Raw genomic sequence first — 17,088 nt, 5'->3', positions numbered from 1 at the left:
GCAAGGTCCCAGGACACTGGTTTACGCGTTTCAGGGCTATATGTGCCCCTTAATCATGACCAAGCTGTATGGCTGTGGCATGGGGATTTTAAACTAGCAAACATGTCCCGCCTCCCTTGTCACATGACTTACAAAACCTCTGTATCAAACACATTTTAAAATGCCAATACAGAACACATATACAAGTTTAAAAACAAATTACAATATTGTAACAAGGTGCTATAAATGTGATTCATGAACAGTTCTAATAGAATAGAATCAAATCCGAGCGTTTATTCAGGCCGGTGGGTTGGCGGTCTCCATCATCAGAATCCAGTAGGTTTCCCGACTCAGGAGTTTCTGTCTCCAAGCCCCACCTCTCCTAGGCTTGTTGACTCTTTCTATCCCAAAGAATTGGAAACCCCTCAGATCTCCTCCATGTACTTGAAAAAAATGCTTGGATACATGGGATGGATTAGAGGCTTCGCCGTTCACTGAATCTCGAAGATGTTCATTAATACGCTGTCGCAATCTCCTCGTAGTGCAGCCTATGTATGGGAGATTACAGACATTGCAGGTAATTATATAAATGACATATGAGCTACTGCAGTGGATACAATTCTGAATTGTAAACATTTCTGGTTTCGCTATTTTCTGAAATTGTTTAGTATTCACTGCATATCTACATGCACCACACCTATTATTACCACATTTAAAAAAAACCTTTGTGGATAGCCATGTTCTATTTCCCAAACCTGTCATCACCAGACTTGGTGATAAAAGATTGGACAAAGTTGGAGCTTTCCTAGTTGAAAATAAGCCACCTTCCTTCAGAATGTTATCTAGGATTTGGTCACTTTTTAACATTGGCAAATATTTTTTAATAATTGATTCAATCTGACTATATTCCTTACTGTATGTTGTTACAAATACCGGCTTTTTATTTTTTCTTCGTCTCTGCTGATTTTTACACTTGTCCACCATATCCAACCGGGGAATTTTTTCCACTGATTTAATTGCTCTGGTAAGAGACCAGTCCTGATAACCTCTTTCTTTGAGTCTACTGCAGATATCGTTCCTCTCCTGGATATAACGTTCGTGGTCACTGCAGTTTCTTTTAGATCTATACATCTCACCCCTTGGAATATTAACCCTTACGTGTCTTGGATGACAAGAATCAGCTCTGAGGATGGTATTTCCCATAGTTTCCTTACGAAAAGTCGATGTTTTTACTTTACCATCAGATACATTTGCAGAAATTTTTAAATCCAAAAAACTAATCTCTGCCTTACTGCACCTGTAAGTAAAAAAAAGATTGCAATTGTTGGCATTAACATATTCCATAAATTGGGGAACATTGCCAACGTCTGTAGACCACAAAATGATCATATCGTCCATATATCTAGCATAATGTGATATACTAGACTGGAAAGGATTGTCAGCTGAAAAAATACTTGACCCTTCACACCAAGAAATTAACAAATTGTACTTCATGATAGTGATAAAATTTGTTCGTTATGACGTGCGTTTATTTGTCAAAATATTGGAAATTTGGCAAAAATTTGGAACATTTTAATTCTTATGCCCCTAAATCAGAGAAATATGTCACACAAAATAGTTAATAAATAACATTTCCCACATGTCTACTTTACATCTGCACAATTTTTGAATCATAATTTTTTTTTGTTAGGAAGTTATAAAGGTTGAAAGTTGATCAGCAATTTCTAATTTTTACAGCAAAATTTACAAAACCATTTTTTAGAGACCACATCACATTTGAAGTGACTTTGAGGGGTCTATATGAAAGAAAAGGGGGGCATATTTGACAGAAAATACCCAAAAGTGAAAACCTTTTGAAAAACTGCACCCCTCAAATTCCTCGAAACCACATTCAAGAAGTTTATTAACCCTTCAGCTGCTTCACAGGAATTAATGGAATGTGGAAGGAATAAATTAACATTTAACTTTTTCTCAAAAAATTTACTTTAGACCCACATGTTTTATTTTCACAAGGATAACAAGAGAAAATAAAAAACTCAAAATTTGTTGTGCAATTTCTCCTGAGTACGCTGAAACCTCATATGTGGGTGAAATCTACTGTTTGGATGCATGGCAGGGCTCGGAAGCGAAGGGGCACCGTTTGACTTTTTGAACACAAAAATGGCTGGAGTCGACACAAATGCCATGTGGAGTTTGGAAAGCCCCTGATCTGCCTAAACAGTGGAAACCACCCACAAGTGACCCCATTTTGGAAACTCGACCCCTCATGGAATGTATCTAGATGTGTGGTGAGCTCCTTAAATCCCCAGGTGCTTCACACAAGTTTATAACATAGAGCTGTGAAAATAAGAAATCACATTTTTCCCACAAAAATTTTCTTTTAGCCCCATTTTTTTTTATTTTCACAAGGGTAACAGGAGGAAATGTGCAATTTCTCCTGAGTGCGCTATTACCCTATATGTAGTCAAAAACTGCTTTTGAGGCACATCTCAAAGCTCAGAAGGGAAGAGGTGCCATATTGTAGTGCAGATTTTACTATTGGTCCCAGAACAACAGAACCCCCCATAAGTGACCCCATTTTACAAACTACACCTCTGAATGAATTCACCTAAGGGTTCAGTGTTCCTATTGACACTCCGGGTGAAGAAAAAATAATTACATTTTTACCACAAAAATTGTTTTAGCCCCAGATTTTACATTTCCACAAGGGAATGGGTAAAAATAGCACCAAAATTTGTCACACCATTTCTCCTGCACGTGGAAATACCCCATATGTGGCTGCACAGTACTGCTTAGCCACAGCGAGACTCGGAACAGAAGGGGGGTCACTTTTCCTCCTGGTGAGCAGACTTTCCTAGAATAGCTTGCGAACTCCATATACAGAGTTCCCTAAATTCTAGAAGAGCAGAATAGCACCCTCAAGGGACTCCATTTTGGAAATTATATCCCTGCCAAACATGTGGAGGCTAAATGTGGTTTAGGCACACTCTATCCAGCGGCAGCCGACCGCACTTTTACGCACGCCTAAAAAGACAAGACACCGCTGGATCATAGGCCAGAAAGTGCCCACAGTGCTTCCATCTACCTGATTATAGGGAATCTTCCGTCGGGGATTCTGTCTGAATCACGTATTTCAAAGATTTACACAGAAATCCCGGTGTAAGTGCTCAGTGTAAAGTGCAGGATAAATTTGAGCCGAGCCATACTGCAATCTTTGGGTAACAGAATGAAAAAATCTGCAGCAGGTGAAGAATTGATTTTATTTATTTTGTACGCCGTTCCTCGTGTGGTATAAGTGATAAGACAACTTTATTCTTTGGGTCAGTGTGATTACAGCAATATCAGATTTATATTGTTTTTTATGTTTGGCAGCTGTCACACTAAAAGATGCTTTTTTTTTACAAAAAAATCGTTTTTGCATCGCTATATTTTGAGAGCTATAATTTTTACATATTTCTGCCCACAGAGTCATGTGAGGGTTTTTTTCTTGCGGCACGAGTTGATGCTTTTATTAGTACCATTTTTGGGCACGTAACATTTTGGATTGCTTTCTATTCCGATTTTTGGGAGGCAGAATGAACAAAAACCAGCAATTCAGGAATTGTTTTTTGTTGGGGGGGTTTATGTCGTTTTGCACACGGTAAAATTCATAATGCAAATTTATTTTTTGGGTCAGTATGATTACAACTATGTTTTGGCGCTTTTACACAAAAACTTTTATAGAAAAAATAATTATTTTTGCATTGATATATTCTGAGAACTTTTCAATTTTTCCTCTGATGGAGCTGTGTGGTGGCCTGTTCATTGCAGGACAAGATGATGTTTTCAGTGATACATTTTTATTTACATTTGTCTTTTTGATTGCGTTTTATTCCACTTTTTTTCCAGCGGTATTATGAAATAGTTTGCCACGTTTTTTTTTACGGCATTGACTTCAGGGGTTAACTAGTGTGACACTTTAAAAGATCAGGTGTTTCAGACACAGTGATACCAAATATGTGTACTTTTTTTGTTGATTTTTTACATAAAATGTGTATTTATTAATGTAATATTGTTTTATTATACAGTACAGACCAAAAGTTTGGACACACCTTCTCATTTAAAGATTTTCCTGTATTTTCATGACTATGAAAATTGTACATTCACACTGAAGGCATCAAAACTATGAATTAACACATGTGGAATTATATACTTAACAAAAAAGTGTGAAACAACTGAAAATATGTCTCATATTCTAGGTTCTTCAAAGTAGCCACCTTTTGCTTTGTTGACTGCTTTGCACACTCTTGGCATTCTCTTGATGAGCTTCAAGAGGTAGTCACCGGAAATGGTTTTCACTTCACAGGTGTGCCCTGTCAGGTTTAATAAGTGGGATTTCTTGCCTTATAAATGGGGTTGGGACCATCAGTTGTGTTGTGCAGAAGTCAGGTGGATACACAGCTGATAGTCCTACTGAATAGACTGTTAGAATTTGTGTTATGGCAAGAAAAAAGCAGCTAAGTAAAGTAAATCGAGTGGCCATCATTTCTTTAAGAAATGAAGGTCAGTCAGTGCGAAAAATTGGGCAAACTTTGAAAGTGTCCCCAAGTGCAGTTGCAAAAACCATCAAGCGCTACAAAGAAACTGGCTCACATGAGGACCGCCCCAGGAAAGGAAGACCAAGAGTCACCTCTGCTTCTGAGGATAAGTTTATCCGAGTCACCAGCCTCAGAAATCGCAAGTTAACAGCAGCTCAGATTAGAGACCAGGTCAATGCCACACAGAGTTCTAGCAGCAGACACATCTCTACAACAACTGTTAAGAGGCGACTTTGTGCAGCAGGCCTTCATGGTAAAATAGCTGATAGGAAACCACTGCTAAGGACAGGCAACAAGCAGAAGACACTTGTTTGGGCTAAAGAACACAAGGAATGGACATTAGACCAGTGGAAATCTGTGCTTTGGTTTGATGAGTCCAAATTTGAGATCTTTGGTTCCAACCACCATGTCTTTGTGCGATGCAGAAAAGGTGAACGGATGGACTCTACATGCCTGGTTCCCACCGTGAAGCAAGGAGGAGGAGGTGTGATGGTGTAGGGGTGCTTTGCTGGTGACACTGTTGGGGATTTATTCAAAATTGAAGGCATACTGAACCAGCATGGCTACCACAGCATCTTGCAGCGCAGCGGCATACTATTCCATCTGGTTTGCGTTTAGTTGGACCATCATTTATTTTTCAACAGGACAATGACCCCAAATACACCTCCAGGCTGTGTAAGGGCTATTTGACCAAGAGGGAAAGTGATGGGGTGCTACGCCAGATGACCTGGCCTCCACCGTCACCAGACCTGAACCCAATCGAGATGGTTTGGGGTGAGCTGGACCGCAGAGTGAAGGCAAAAGAGCCAACAAGTGGTAAGCATCTCTGGGAACTCCTTCAAGATTGTTGGAAGACCATTTCCGGTGACTACCTCTTGAAGCTCATCAATAGAATGCCAAGAGTGTGCAAAGCAGTCATCAAAGCAAAAGGTGGCTACTTTGAAGAACTTAGAATATAAGACATATTTTCAGTTGTTTCACACTTTTTTGTTAAGTATATAATTCCACATGTGTTAATTCATAGTTTTGATGCCTTCAGTGTGAATGCACAAGTTTCATAGTCATGAAAATACAGGAAAATCTTTAAATGAGAAGGTGTGTCCAAACTTTTGGTCTGTACTGGTGCATCTTGGTATGCATGGTCCCCTCACCCCACAATCCTGGTATGCATGGTCCCCTCACCCCACAATCCTGGTATGTGTGGCCCCCTCACCCTCCAATCCTGGTATGTGTGGCCCCCTCATCCCTTTTACACTGTACACACATACAAAAAAATAAAGTTATACTCACCTTTCTTCTCTGTGCTCCAGCGCTGCTGCGTCCTGTTCTGCCGGAGGCCGGAGGAGGAGTGCGGCGCCGGACAGTGCGGTGCTCCGGCGCTGCACTCCTCCTCCGGCCTCCGGCAGACACACTGCAAATGTCGCCGGATAGTGCTATGCGCATGCGCCGATCCGACGCCTCACTCCTCCCGGTCAGGTAAGTATGTAAGTATGACGCCGGAGATCGCGGTGTGCATTCAGTGCCTACACATACCGCGATCCTGTAACGGCTGGATGTGTGATTCTGTCTGGAGCCAGACTGCACGTCGCGCATGCGCAGTCTATCGAGGCTTCAAACAGAGACACTGCTCAAAAAAATAAAGGGAACACTCAAATAAAACATCCTAGATCTGAATGAATGAAATATTCTCATTGAATACTTTGTTCTGTACAAAGTTGAATGTGCTGACAACAAAATCACACAAAAATCATCAATGGAAATCAAATTTATTAACCAATGGAGGCCTGGATTTGGAGTCACCCCCAAACTTAAAGTGGAAAAACACACTACAGGCTGATCCAACTTTGATATAATGTCCTTAAAACAAGTCAAAATGAGGCTCAGTATTGTGTGTGGCCTCCACGTGCATGTATGACCTCCCTACAACGCCTGGGCATGCTCCTGATGAGATTGCGGATGGTCTCCTGTGGGATCTCCTCCCAGACCTGGACTAAAGCATCCACCAACTCCTGGACAGTCTGTGGTGCAACGTGACTTTGGTGGATGGAGCGAGACATGATGTTCCAGATGTGCTCAATCGGATTCAGGTCTGGGGAACGGGCGGGCCAGTCCATAGCTTCAATGCCTTCATCTTGCAGGAACTGCTGACACACTCCAGCCACATGAGGTCTGGCATTGTCCTGCATTAGGAGGAACCCAGGGCCAACCACACCAGCATATGGTCTCACAAGGGGTCTGAGGATCTCATCTCGGTACCTAATGGCAGTCAGGCTACCTCTGGCGAGCACATGGAGGGCTGTGTGGCCCTCCAAAGAAACGCCACCCCACACCATTACTGACCCACTGCCAAACCGGTCATGCTGAAGGATGTTGCAGGCAACAGATCGCACTCCACGGCGTCTCCAGACTCTGTCTTGTCTGTCACATGTGCTCAGTGTGAACCTGCTTTCATCTGTGAAGAGCACAGGGCACCAGTGGCGACTTTGCCAATCCTGGTGTTCTGTGGCAAATGCCAAGCGTCCTGCACGGTGTTGGGTTGTGAGCACAACCACCATCTGGGAACGTCGGGCCCTCATACCACCCTCATGGAGTCGGTCTCTAACTGTTTATGCAGACACATGCACATTTGTGGCAGTGCTCCTCCTGTTCCCCCTTGCACAAAGGAGGAGGTAACAGTCCTGCTGCTGGGTTGTTGCCCTCCTATGGCTCCCTCAACATCTCCTGGTATCTGCTCCATGCTCTGGACACTGTGCTGACAGACACAGCTACCCTTCTTGCCACAGCTCATACTGATGTGCCATCCTGGATGAACTGATGAACTGCAGTACCTGAGCAACTTCTGTGGGTTGTACTGTAGACACCGGCTCATGCTACTGTACCTCTAGGGGTGAGAGCAATGGCAAAATGAAAAGGTGACCAAAACAACAGTTAAAAAGGATGACAACAGAGAAATGGTCTGTGGTCTCCACCTGCAGAACCACTCCTTTATAGGGGGTATCTTGCTAATTGCCTATCATTTCTACCAGTTGTCTGTTCCATTTGCAAAACAGCAGGAGAAATTGATTCACAATCAGTGTTGCTTCATAACTGGACAGGTAGATTTTCCAGAAGTGTTATTGACTTGGAGTTACATTGTGTTGTTTAAGTGTTCCCTTTATTTTTTTGAGCAGTGTATATTGATAAAAAAGGCAGGCAGCACTCCAATTCAGCACTCTGAATGGGCTGAATAGTCTATCTTTTTTGCACAGAAGATGGATATTTGCTTGGGGAGCCCTGCACCCAGAATTTAAAATTTATGGTGCTATTCCAGACATTTTTGCTATAATAAATATATATAATATATATATATATATATATATATATATATATATATACAGTACAGACCAAAAGTTTGGACACACCTTCTCATTTAAAGATTTTTCGGTATTTTCATGACTATGAAAATTGTACATTCACACTGAAGGCATCAAAACTATGAATTAACACATGTGGAATTATATACTTAACAAAAAAGTGTGAAACAACTGAAAATATGTCTTTTATTCTAGGTTCTTCAAAGTAGCCACCTTTTGCTTTGATGACTGCTTTGCACACTCTTGGCATTCTCTTGATGAGCTTCAAGAGGTAGTCACCGGAATTGGTCTTCCAACAATCTTGAAGGAGTTCCCAGAGATGCTTAGCACTTGTTGGCCCTTTTGCCTTCACTCTGCGGTCCAGCTCACCCCAAACCATCTCGATTGGGTTCAGGTCTGGTGACTGTGGAGGCCAGGTCATCTGGCGTAGCACCCCATCACTCTCCTTCTTGGTCAAATAGCCCATACACAGCCTGGAGGTGTGTATGGGGTCATTGTCCTGTTGAAAAATAAATGATGGTCCAACTAAACGCAAACCAGATGGAATAGCATGCAGCTGCAAGATGCTGTGGTAGCCATGCTGGTTCAGTATGCCTTCAATTTTGAATAAATCCCCAACAGTGTCACCAGCAAAGCCCCCCCACACCATCACACCTCCTCCTCCATGCTTCATGGTGGGAACCAGGCATGTAGAGTCCATCCGTTCACCTTTTCTGCATCACACAAACACACGGTGGTTGGAACCAAAGATCTCAAATTTGGACTCATCAGACCAAAGCACAGATTTCCACTGGTCTAATGTCCATTCCTTGTGTTCTTTAGCCCAAACAAGTCTCTTCTGCTTGTTGCCTGTCCTTAGCAGTGGTTTCCTAGCAGCTATTTTACCATGAAGGCCTGCTGCACAAAGTCTCTTCTTAACAGTTGTTGAAGAGATGTGTCTGCTGCTAGAACTCTGTGTGACATTGACCTGGTCTCTAATCTGAGCTGCCGTTAACCTGCGATTTCTGAGGCTGGTGACTCGGATAAACTTATCCTCAGAAGCAGAGGTGACTCTTGGTCTTCCTTTTCTGGGGCGGTCCTCATGTGAGCCAGTTTCTTTGTAGCGCTTGATGGTTTTTGAGACTGCACTTGGGGACACTTTCAAAGTTTGCCCAATTTTTCAGACTGACTGACCTTCATTTCTTAAAGTAATGATGGCCACTCGTTTTTCTTTACTTAGAATTTGTATTATGGCAAGAAAAAAGAAGCTAACAGTCTATTCAGTAGGACTATCAGCTGTGTATCCACCAGACTTCTGCACAACACAACTGATGGTCCCAACCCCATTTATAAGGCAAGAAATCCCACTTATTAAACCTGACAGGGCACACCTGTGAAGTGAAAACCATTTCCGGTGACTACCTCTTGAAGCTCATCAAGAGAATGCCAAGAGTGTGCAAAGCAGTCATCAAAGCAAAAGGTGGCTACTTTGAAGAACCTAGAATATAAGACATATTTTCAGTTGTTTCACACTTTTTTGTTAAGTATATAATTCCACATGTGTTAATTCATAGTTTTGATGCCTTCAGTGTGAATGTACAATTTTCAAAGTCATGAAAATACAGAAAAATCTTTAAAAGAGAAGGTGTGTCCAAACTTTTGGTCTGTACTGTATATATATATGCATATATATATATATATATATATAATTTTTAAGTCAGTTATTAATTTAATAAAGAGTTTAAGATGAAAAGTCTCAAACAGCTCACCATACATGTATTTATCTTCATCCCTCAGCCACTCCGATCAGAGCCAAAATGCATAATTATATGACAACATAAGTACTCTTTTTTCTATGTCCAAAATTTGCCTTTATTTTTTCACAAAGGAATTAAAAACAGCATACGGCAAGCAAATAATAGCTGATGCTTGTCTGCCATATGCTGTTTTAAATTATTATGTGAAAAAATAAAGGTAAATGTTATACAGAGTAGACAACAAGTTGGAATTTCCAGATCAAAGTAACTAATAAAAGAAGACCTACCTGTCCCTTGCTCAAAAAAATAGGTTTAGTGCTTTTTAACAATTTCTGAGCTCCTCTAATTCTGCTGCTCTTTCCCATGTCGTGCTGCATCAATCCATTGTAGAGATATTCATATGTTTTTTTCTGACGTGCAGTATGTGAAATCTCTGTTTAGAGTCTTCTCCCTCCCAGATGCTGGCAATCCCAGTTTAGCAGCATCTGAGATTGATAATCTACTAGATCAGCTGCTGATCTGTGATTGGCAACATCTGGGAGGGGAAGGTGAAAATGTATGCCCCTCAGAGAAAACACTAAAGAAATGGCCAGTTGCACTAAGATTTCACATATTCCACTTCAAAACCATCAAATGTGAATATCTCTGCAATGAAGCAATGCAGCGCAAAATGGAAAAGAGCGGCAGAATTAGGGGAGCTCAGAGATTTTTACAATGTCATTCACCCAGTTTTTTTTTTGAGCACGTGACAGCTCCTCTAATAGTTACCTGTTTACAAATGTTAACTGTCTGCTACAAATTCTGTCTACCCTATTGCTGCATTTTATACATGCAGCAAATATGTTCTTCTGTAATGTCTATGCTTAATATACTGTGCAAAGCACTACATTCGTAATAAGATCACATATAATAGAGATTTGTCTAAAGATGATTCTCCAGCACAAACATATTGAGAAACTTTTGTAAAGGAACACTCTAAATTGGCTTACTGCTCCACTAGTACGTCTATTGCAGCACCTAAAGGTATGGCACAAGAGTCAGGGATTCCCTCTTAGCTTCCTTGGATTACTTAGCCATGTGCTGCCCGCTCTGAACATTCACTCAGTATAGCACATTGTGTCAATATAAAATGTTTTTGAATGTTAACAAAAAAACCTTTTTTTTTTAACTTTTAGCAAAGGTTATAATATAGTATAAACTCCTTAGTTGGCTAAAATTTCCCATCAATAAGACCTCTTCTTAAACAATTGTAGGCACGATATCCAGTGTTATAAATAATGTATTTATTACATACCCTTATAAAGTATGTATCAAAACGTCATGAAGACTGCCTCAGTGTTAAATTAAATACTAACCTACATGATCTCTAAAATTACATCTAAAAAAGAAATGTGGGAAAATCTTGCTATGAAAAATGGTATTGTTCAAAGCTGCATCTCATATACACGTGATAAAAACAATATAAAGGTTATCTTTTAGGGTTTAAACATTTATGGACTATGCTTAGGATAAACCAACAACATTTGATTGTTCGGGGTTCAACCCAGAAGACCTCCTTAGATTGCTCCATGTTCCATCATTGTGAGGCTGCCCATAAGAAGGGCTCTGCTCTACCTGTGTAACCAGCTAAGGAGTTGCAGTACTTGTAGAAACTCTGCAGCCCCTTATTGTGCTGACTGAGAGGTTCCTGAATGTTAAATAGTCCAATGTTTAGATCACTAGTATGCACTTAACAAAGCATTGAAGAAATTACATTTTGTTTCTTTACTACTGGTGTTTCATTTTTTATTGAGTGTTGACCAAACTATTTCCCTTCATACACTAAGATTTGGAATGAACCATGATGGCATCGGTAATGGTTGTGGATCTCGTGGTCAAGAGACAGCCAAACTCATGGCTGCTCATATTACAATGAAGACCAATCCCTTTGTATGGTCAGCTTGCAGTCGGGACTACATCACTAGTTTCTTAGAGTAAGTAACACCATCAATTTCATTATTCCCCTTGTGGTTTGTTAACTAAAAACTAATCTTTTGACTTATTTGGCTCTGGAATAAGACATCGGATCGCAAATATCAAGGTATCATTTTATTCAGCTTTCTTTTACCTACAAGCCCATATCAACGGCTTAGGAGGGTTGATCCTACTGACAGATTCCCTTTAAACCAGAAAAAGCATTTCTAACCAAGTGTATCTTTAGGACATCAAATGCTCCACAGACTGACAATATCTTTGTGGTTTTTTCTGCAGTCAGGTCTTGGAAAAGTGCAACAATGTGCCCATGCTTTGCTCTTCTGAAACTGCCCTTGGTGTTACATTAAAGCTCCATCACTTGCTTTGTCAAGGAGAGAAATAAACTGGATGTAGTTGCAGTCATTATTATATTAATAACCCCTGAAAGGGATATATCATCAGAAAATGGTCTATTGTTTAAATACTTTTTTATTTCTGTTTTTTTAAAAAAACAATTGTTTTTTTCATATCACAATTTATTATATCATGTTTTATTAAGAAACAAAAAAGGATTAAAAAAGCCCAAGTGAGCAGTGTGAGCAAGATTTCTAATATATATTTTTGATTAAGATTGTGATATGAAAAAAACTGGCAAAAATTATGTTTAACCCCTTAACGACTGCCGTAACGCATTTTTATGGTGGTCATTAAGGGTACTTATGCCTCAGCGAAGTGACAATGCGTCGCTGAGGCATAAGTGAATGACACTCTGCAGTATTGGCCCCGGCCGGTTTCGATGCCGATCGGGGCCGATTAACCCCTTAAATACTGCTGGCTATCGTGACAGCACTATTTAAGTTGAGAATGAGAATCGCGGTTCCCAATGGTACCATGGTACCTTGAGATCATGGGATGATCCCAGGGTACGGTGGTCTGTGAGATGCAGCAATAATCTGGGTCTCACAGGCAGAGTCAGTGAGTCAGTGACAGGTCTTATGCACTGTCCTACAGTGGGACTTAGTGAAAAATAAAAAAAAAGTTAAAATATGCAAAAAAGTAAAAAAAACACAAAGACGTGGACACAAATCACTAAAATCAGTTTTGCCGCTCAAAACGAAGCGTTTGTGATAAAACAAAAATAAACAAAAAAACTTACACATAATTGGTATTGCCACGTCCGGAACGCCCCGCTCTATAAAACTGTCACGTTATTTATTCTGTAAAAAAACAAAACACCCAAAATGACGCTTTTTCATCATATTGACTCACAAAAAAGTGAATAAAAAGCGATCAAAAAGTCGTATGTAAAAAAATATATAAATAAAAACGCCAAACCGTCCCGCAAAAAACAAGCCATAATTTGGCTCATTCAGCAAAAGAATAAAAAAGCTACAGCTCTCAGAATGAGACGATGCAAAATTTAATTATTTTTTGTAAAATACTGTTTTTAGTGTGTAAAAATAGCAAATCATAAAAAAAAATATAAATCTGGTATCGATGTAATCGTACCAACCTGACGAACAAATCGGTCTTATCACTTTTACCGCACAGTGAACGGCGCAAAAAATAAAAAATAAAAACAATAACTGAATTGCTGGTTTTTGTTCATTCTGTGTCTGAAAAATCCAAATAAAAAGTAATAAATGTGCCCCAAAATGGTACCAAAAAAATCTGCAACTCGTCCCGCAAAAAATAAGCCCTCATACAGCTCTATTCACCAAAAAATAAAAAAGTTACACCTCTCAGAATATGGCGACGAAAATAATTACTTTTTATAAGAAAAAAGCATTTTTACTGTATAGCAGCAAAACCTAAAAAACCCTATATAAATCTGGTATCGCTGTAAATGCACTGACCCGAAGAATAAATCCGCCTTATCACTTATATCACACGGTGAACTGCACAAAAATAAAAATAAGAACTATTCTGGTACTGCTGTCTATTTCTTCATTCTGCCTTAAAAAAAAATCAGAATAAGGCTCGGCTCACATTTATCCTGTGCTCTCCGCTGAGAGCTTACATCGTGGTTTCCATGTAAATTCACCAAACCGCAATTCAGACAAAAAACCCAGATGGAGCTAGTTACTTATGAGGCCGATGGAATCCCTTTAGGCTGGTCTCTGTTCCGGTGGCGTACGATCATTTTAGGCTTTTTTTTTAGAACACAAGTGTGGACGACCACAAATCTGTGCACGCCTAAAAAGATGGAGACCACCGGAGCAGACGTCAAACAGACTCCAAAGTGTCTCCATCTGCCTCTTTGTGGTGAGTGGTTCCGTTGAGGGTTTCGTCTGAATTGCATTTTTGTGGGAATTACACGGAAACTCCAACATAAGTGCTCAGCATAGACTGGCGATCCAGTCTTATTCTGGAAGTCATCGAAAATTATGTACCCCAAAATGTTACCAATAAAACCCCTAATTTATCCCCCAAAAAATTAGCCCCCTCTCAGGTCCATCATCTCTCACTGGAACTATAGGAGGTCCCACTTTACTGGTAGAACAAAGACTCTGGAAAAGCGACATCTCCCACCCCCTCAAATAAAATCCAGTGAATTCTGCGCTCCCAAATCCAAATGCCCTTCTGTGCCTAAACCGCAGTAAGCGGACACATGTTTGGCATTATTATAGCAGGAGAGCACTTAACAATTTATGGGATGTGTTTCACCAGGAGAAATGTATGGGGGGCGCTACAATATATGGGGGCACTACACTTTATGGGGGCAAAATGTATGGGCACTAAACTGGCATATTTGCTATTCTCCAGAATAAAGCCTGGTGTGGATGTTACATAATAGTCACTGCAGCCATAGATTAATTCATTGAGATGTGTAATTTCAACAATGAGGTCACTTTTAGGGTTTTTCTGCTGTTCTGGCACCTTTGGGGCTTCTCAAATGTCACCCACAAACTATTCTACCAAAATCTATGCTCCAAAAGCCAAATAGTGTTCCTTCCTTCTCAGCCCTGGGGTGTGACCTAACAGTAATTTCTGATTACATATGGGGCTTCATCGTGTTCTGGAAAAATAGCATAACAAATTATGGGGTCCCTTTTCTCCTATTATCCATTGTAAAAATTACAAATTTGGGGCTAAAACTACATTTTTGTGAAAACAAATGAAAATTTTCAATATGACGACCTAATGTTATTAAATTCTGTGTAGTACCTGTAGGTTCTAAATGCTCACTATACCCCTTGATAAAATACTTGAGGGATGTAGTTTCCAAAATGGAGTAAGTTATCGGGGTTTTCCATTGTTTAGGCACATCAGAGACTCTCCAAACGCGACATGACATCCACAGACAACTACATCAAAGTCTGGGTTCCAAACGTCACTCCTTAATTTCCAAGCCCTGCCGTGCGCCCAAACAAAAGTTTTCCCCTACATATGGGGTATGTCCGTACTCAGGAGCAATTGCACAACAAATTTTGGGGTCCAATTTCTCCTGTTACCCTTGTGAAAATAAAAAATTGGGGCTAAAAGTACATTTTTGTGTAAAAAAAATTGATTTCTTATTTTCATGGCTCTACGTTATAAACTTCTGTATAGCATCTGCTTGGTGGTTTTGAGCACTGTGAGGGGTGCAGATTTTAGAATGGTGTCACTTTTGGGTATTTTCTTTCATATAGACCCCTCAAAGTCACTTCAAATGCGATGTGGTCCCTATAAAAATGTTTTTGGAAAAATGAGAAATCGCTGGTCAACTTTTAACTCTTATAACTTCTTAACAAAAACAACATTTTGTTTCATAAATTGGGCTGATGTAAAGTAGACATGTGGGAAATGTTATTTATTAACTATTTTGTGTGACATATCTCTCTGATTTAAGGGTATAAGAATTCAAAGTTTAAAAATTGCAAAATTTTCGCCTAATTACCATTTTTTTCGACAAATAAACGCAGGTGATATAAAAGAAATTTTACCAATATCATAACGTACAATATGTCACGAAATAACAATCTCAGAATCAGGGGGATCCGTTGAAGCGTTCCAGAGTTATTACCTCATAAAGTGACAGTGGTCAAAATTGTGAAATAGCTCTGTCCTTAAGGGGTTAACACAAAGGCCTGATTTAAACAATAAGTCATTTTCTGATGACACATTCTTTTTAAGGTTGTTTTTCATCCTTGCATTCCAAAAACCATAACTTTTTTTATTTCTGTTGATACTGCTGTATTGAGGCTTTTTTATTCGTTTTTTTACTGTTTTTTTAGACCCAGTAATATTTTTCAGTAGATATAGAAAAAGTGTAAATTCAGCTCACCACTCTTGTGTTGGAGATAAGTATCCCAGGATACTTCTATGATCTGGGTGTGGTGCACAGAGTATGCACTGGTCTGGCTTTCTGGTCAAATAGCTCTCAATCATCCAGAAGGGGATGTTCTCCAGCAGCAAAGAAAAGTAGTTAAAACTTAGCCTTTAATAATATGGGATTAAAAAAATTGGTAGAATGTGCACATATTAAAAAAAGCATAATGCTTACACGTTTTGGGTAGAATAACCCTTGATCATAACCATCTTCTTTTAGTGCTGGAGAGCATCTCATTTTGGACCATTGAGATATTTTTCAGTGGTATCTATAAATCATGGTTTAATATAAATATTTTTTTTGTGCTACGGCAGCAAATCCATCAATGTTTTTTTCTACTTGACAATGTTTATTGTACATTATAAAAAAAAATAATTTCATTCTACTTGTTGCTAAAGAACATTGCATTCTTACTTCTTTCTTCTTTTGTACATACATATAGCGTTGAGTCTAGCAGTATCTGGACTCTGAAAGGTTTTACATAAATTAGCTTTTTTACACAAGTACAATGAATTTTAAACAAAGCCATCAATGTGTAAGTGAGGTGTGAACTTTCACCTATAAATAAAGGGATTAAACTAGGAATTAACAAGGAGAACCACAGATGTCAGAGTAGGGCCTTTTTTTGCGGCATGAGTTGCAGTTTTTATTGGAACCGTTAAGGGGTGCATAACATTTTTGAATTGTTTTTTATTCCAATTTTGGTAGACAGAATGAAGAATTATCTTTATTTTTTTATGTCATATTACGCTATTAACCGTGTGGTAAAAGTGATAAGACAACTTTATTGTTCAGGTCCGTATAATTACAGCAAAGCCATCACAAAAATACAGTACTGTACAAAAGTATTAGGCAGATGTGGAAAAAATGCTGCAAAGTAAAATGCAATAAAAAATATAAGTGTTAATAGTTTATTTTTATCTTTTAACAAAATGAAAAGTGAATATTCAAAAGAGAATTTTTAAACCAGTATCTGGTGCGACCACCCTTTGACTTCAAAACAACATTAATTCTTCTAAGTACATTTAAACACAGTTTTTGAAGGAACTTGGCAGGTAGGTTGTTCCCACCATCTTGGAGAATTAACCACAGATCTTCTGTTGTTGTAGGTTTTCTGAAATCATTCTGTCTCTTATGTAATCCCAGACAGATTCAATGATCTTGAGATCAGGGTTCTG

The 17,088-nt window shown here is 39.3% G+C and overlaps 1 protein-coding gene across 2 annotated transcripts in view; it reads left to right on the top strand.

Annotated features, from left to right (window-relative positions):
• Positions 1 to 17,088, top strand: part of ADAMTS10 (ADAM metallopeptidase with thrombospondin type 1 motif 10) — a 337,007-nt gene that overhangs the window by 213,573 nt on the left and 106,346 nt on the right. For both annotated transcript variants that reach the window (XM_073686287.1, XM_073686289.1), the window contains one exon: positions 11,472 to 11,618. In XM_073686287.1, the coding sequence (XP_073542388.1) occupies positions 11,472 to 11,618 (147 nt within the window). The remainder of the gene's footprint in view (positions 1 to 11,471; positions 11,619 to 17,088) is intronic.

Source organism: Phyllobates terribilis, unplaced genomic scaffold (genome assembly GCF_046119375.1).
Source record: "Phyllobates terribilis strain yellow unplaced genomic scaffold, ASM4611937v1 Scaffold_1__5_contigs__length_1240528914, whole genome shotgun sequence".
Taxonomy (NCBI): Eukaryota; Metazoa; Chordata; class Amphibia; order Anura; family Dendrobatidae; genus Phyllobates; species Phyllobates terribilis.
This window is presented reverse-complemented; position numbering and strand designations above follow the sequence as displayed.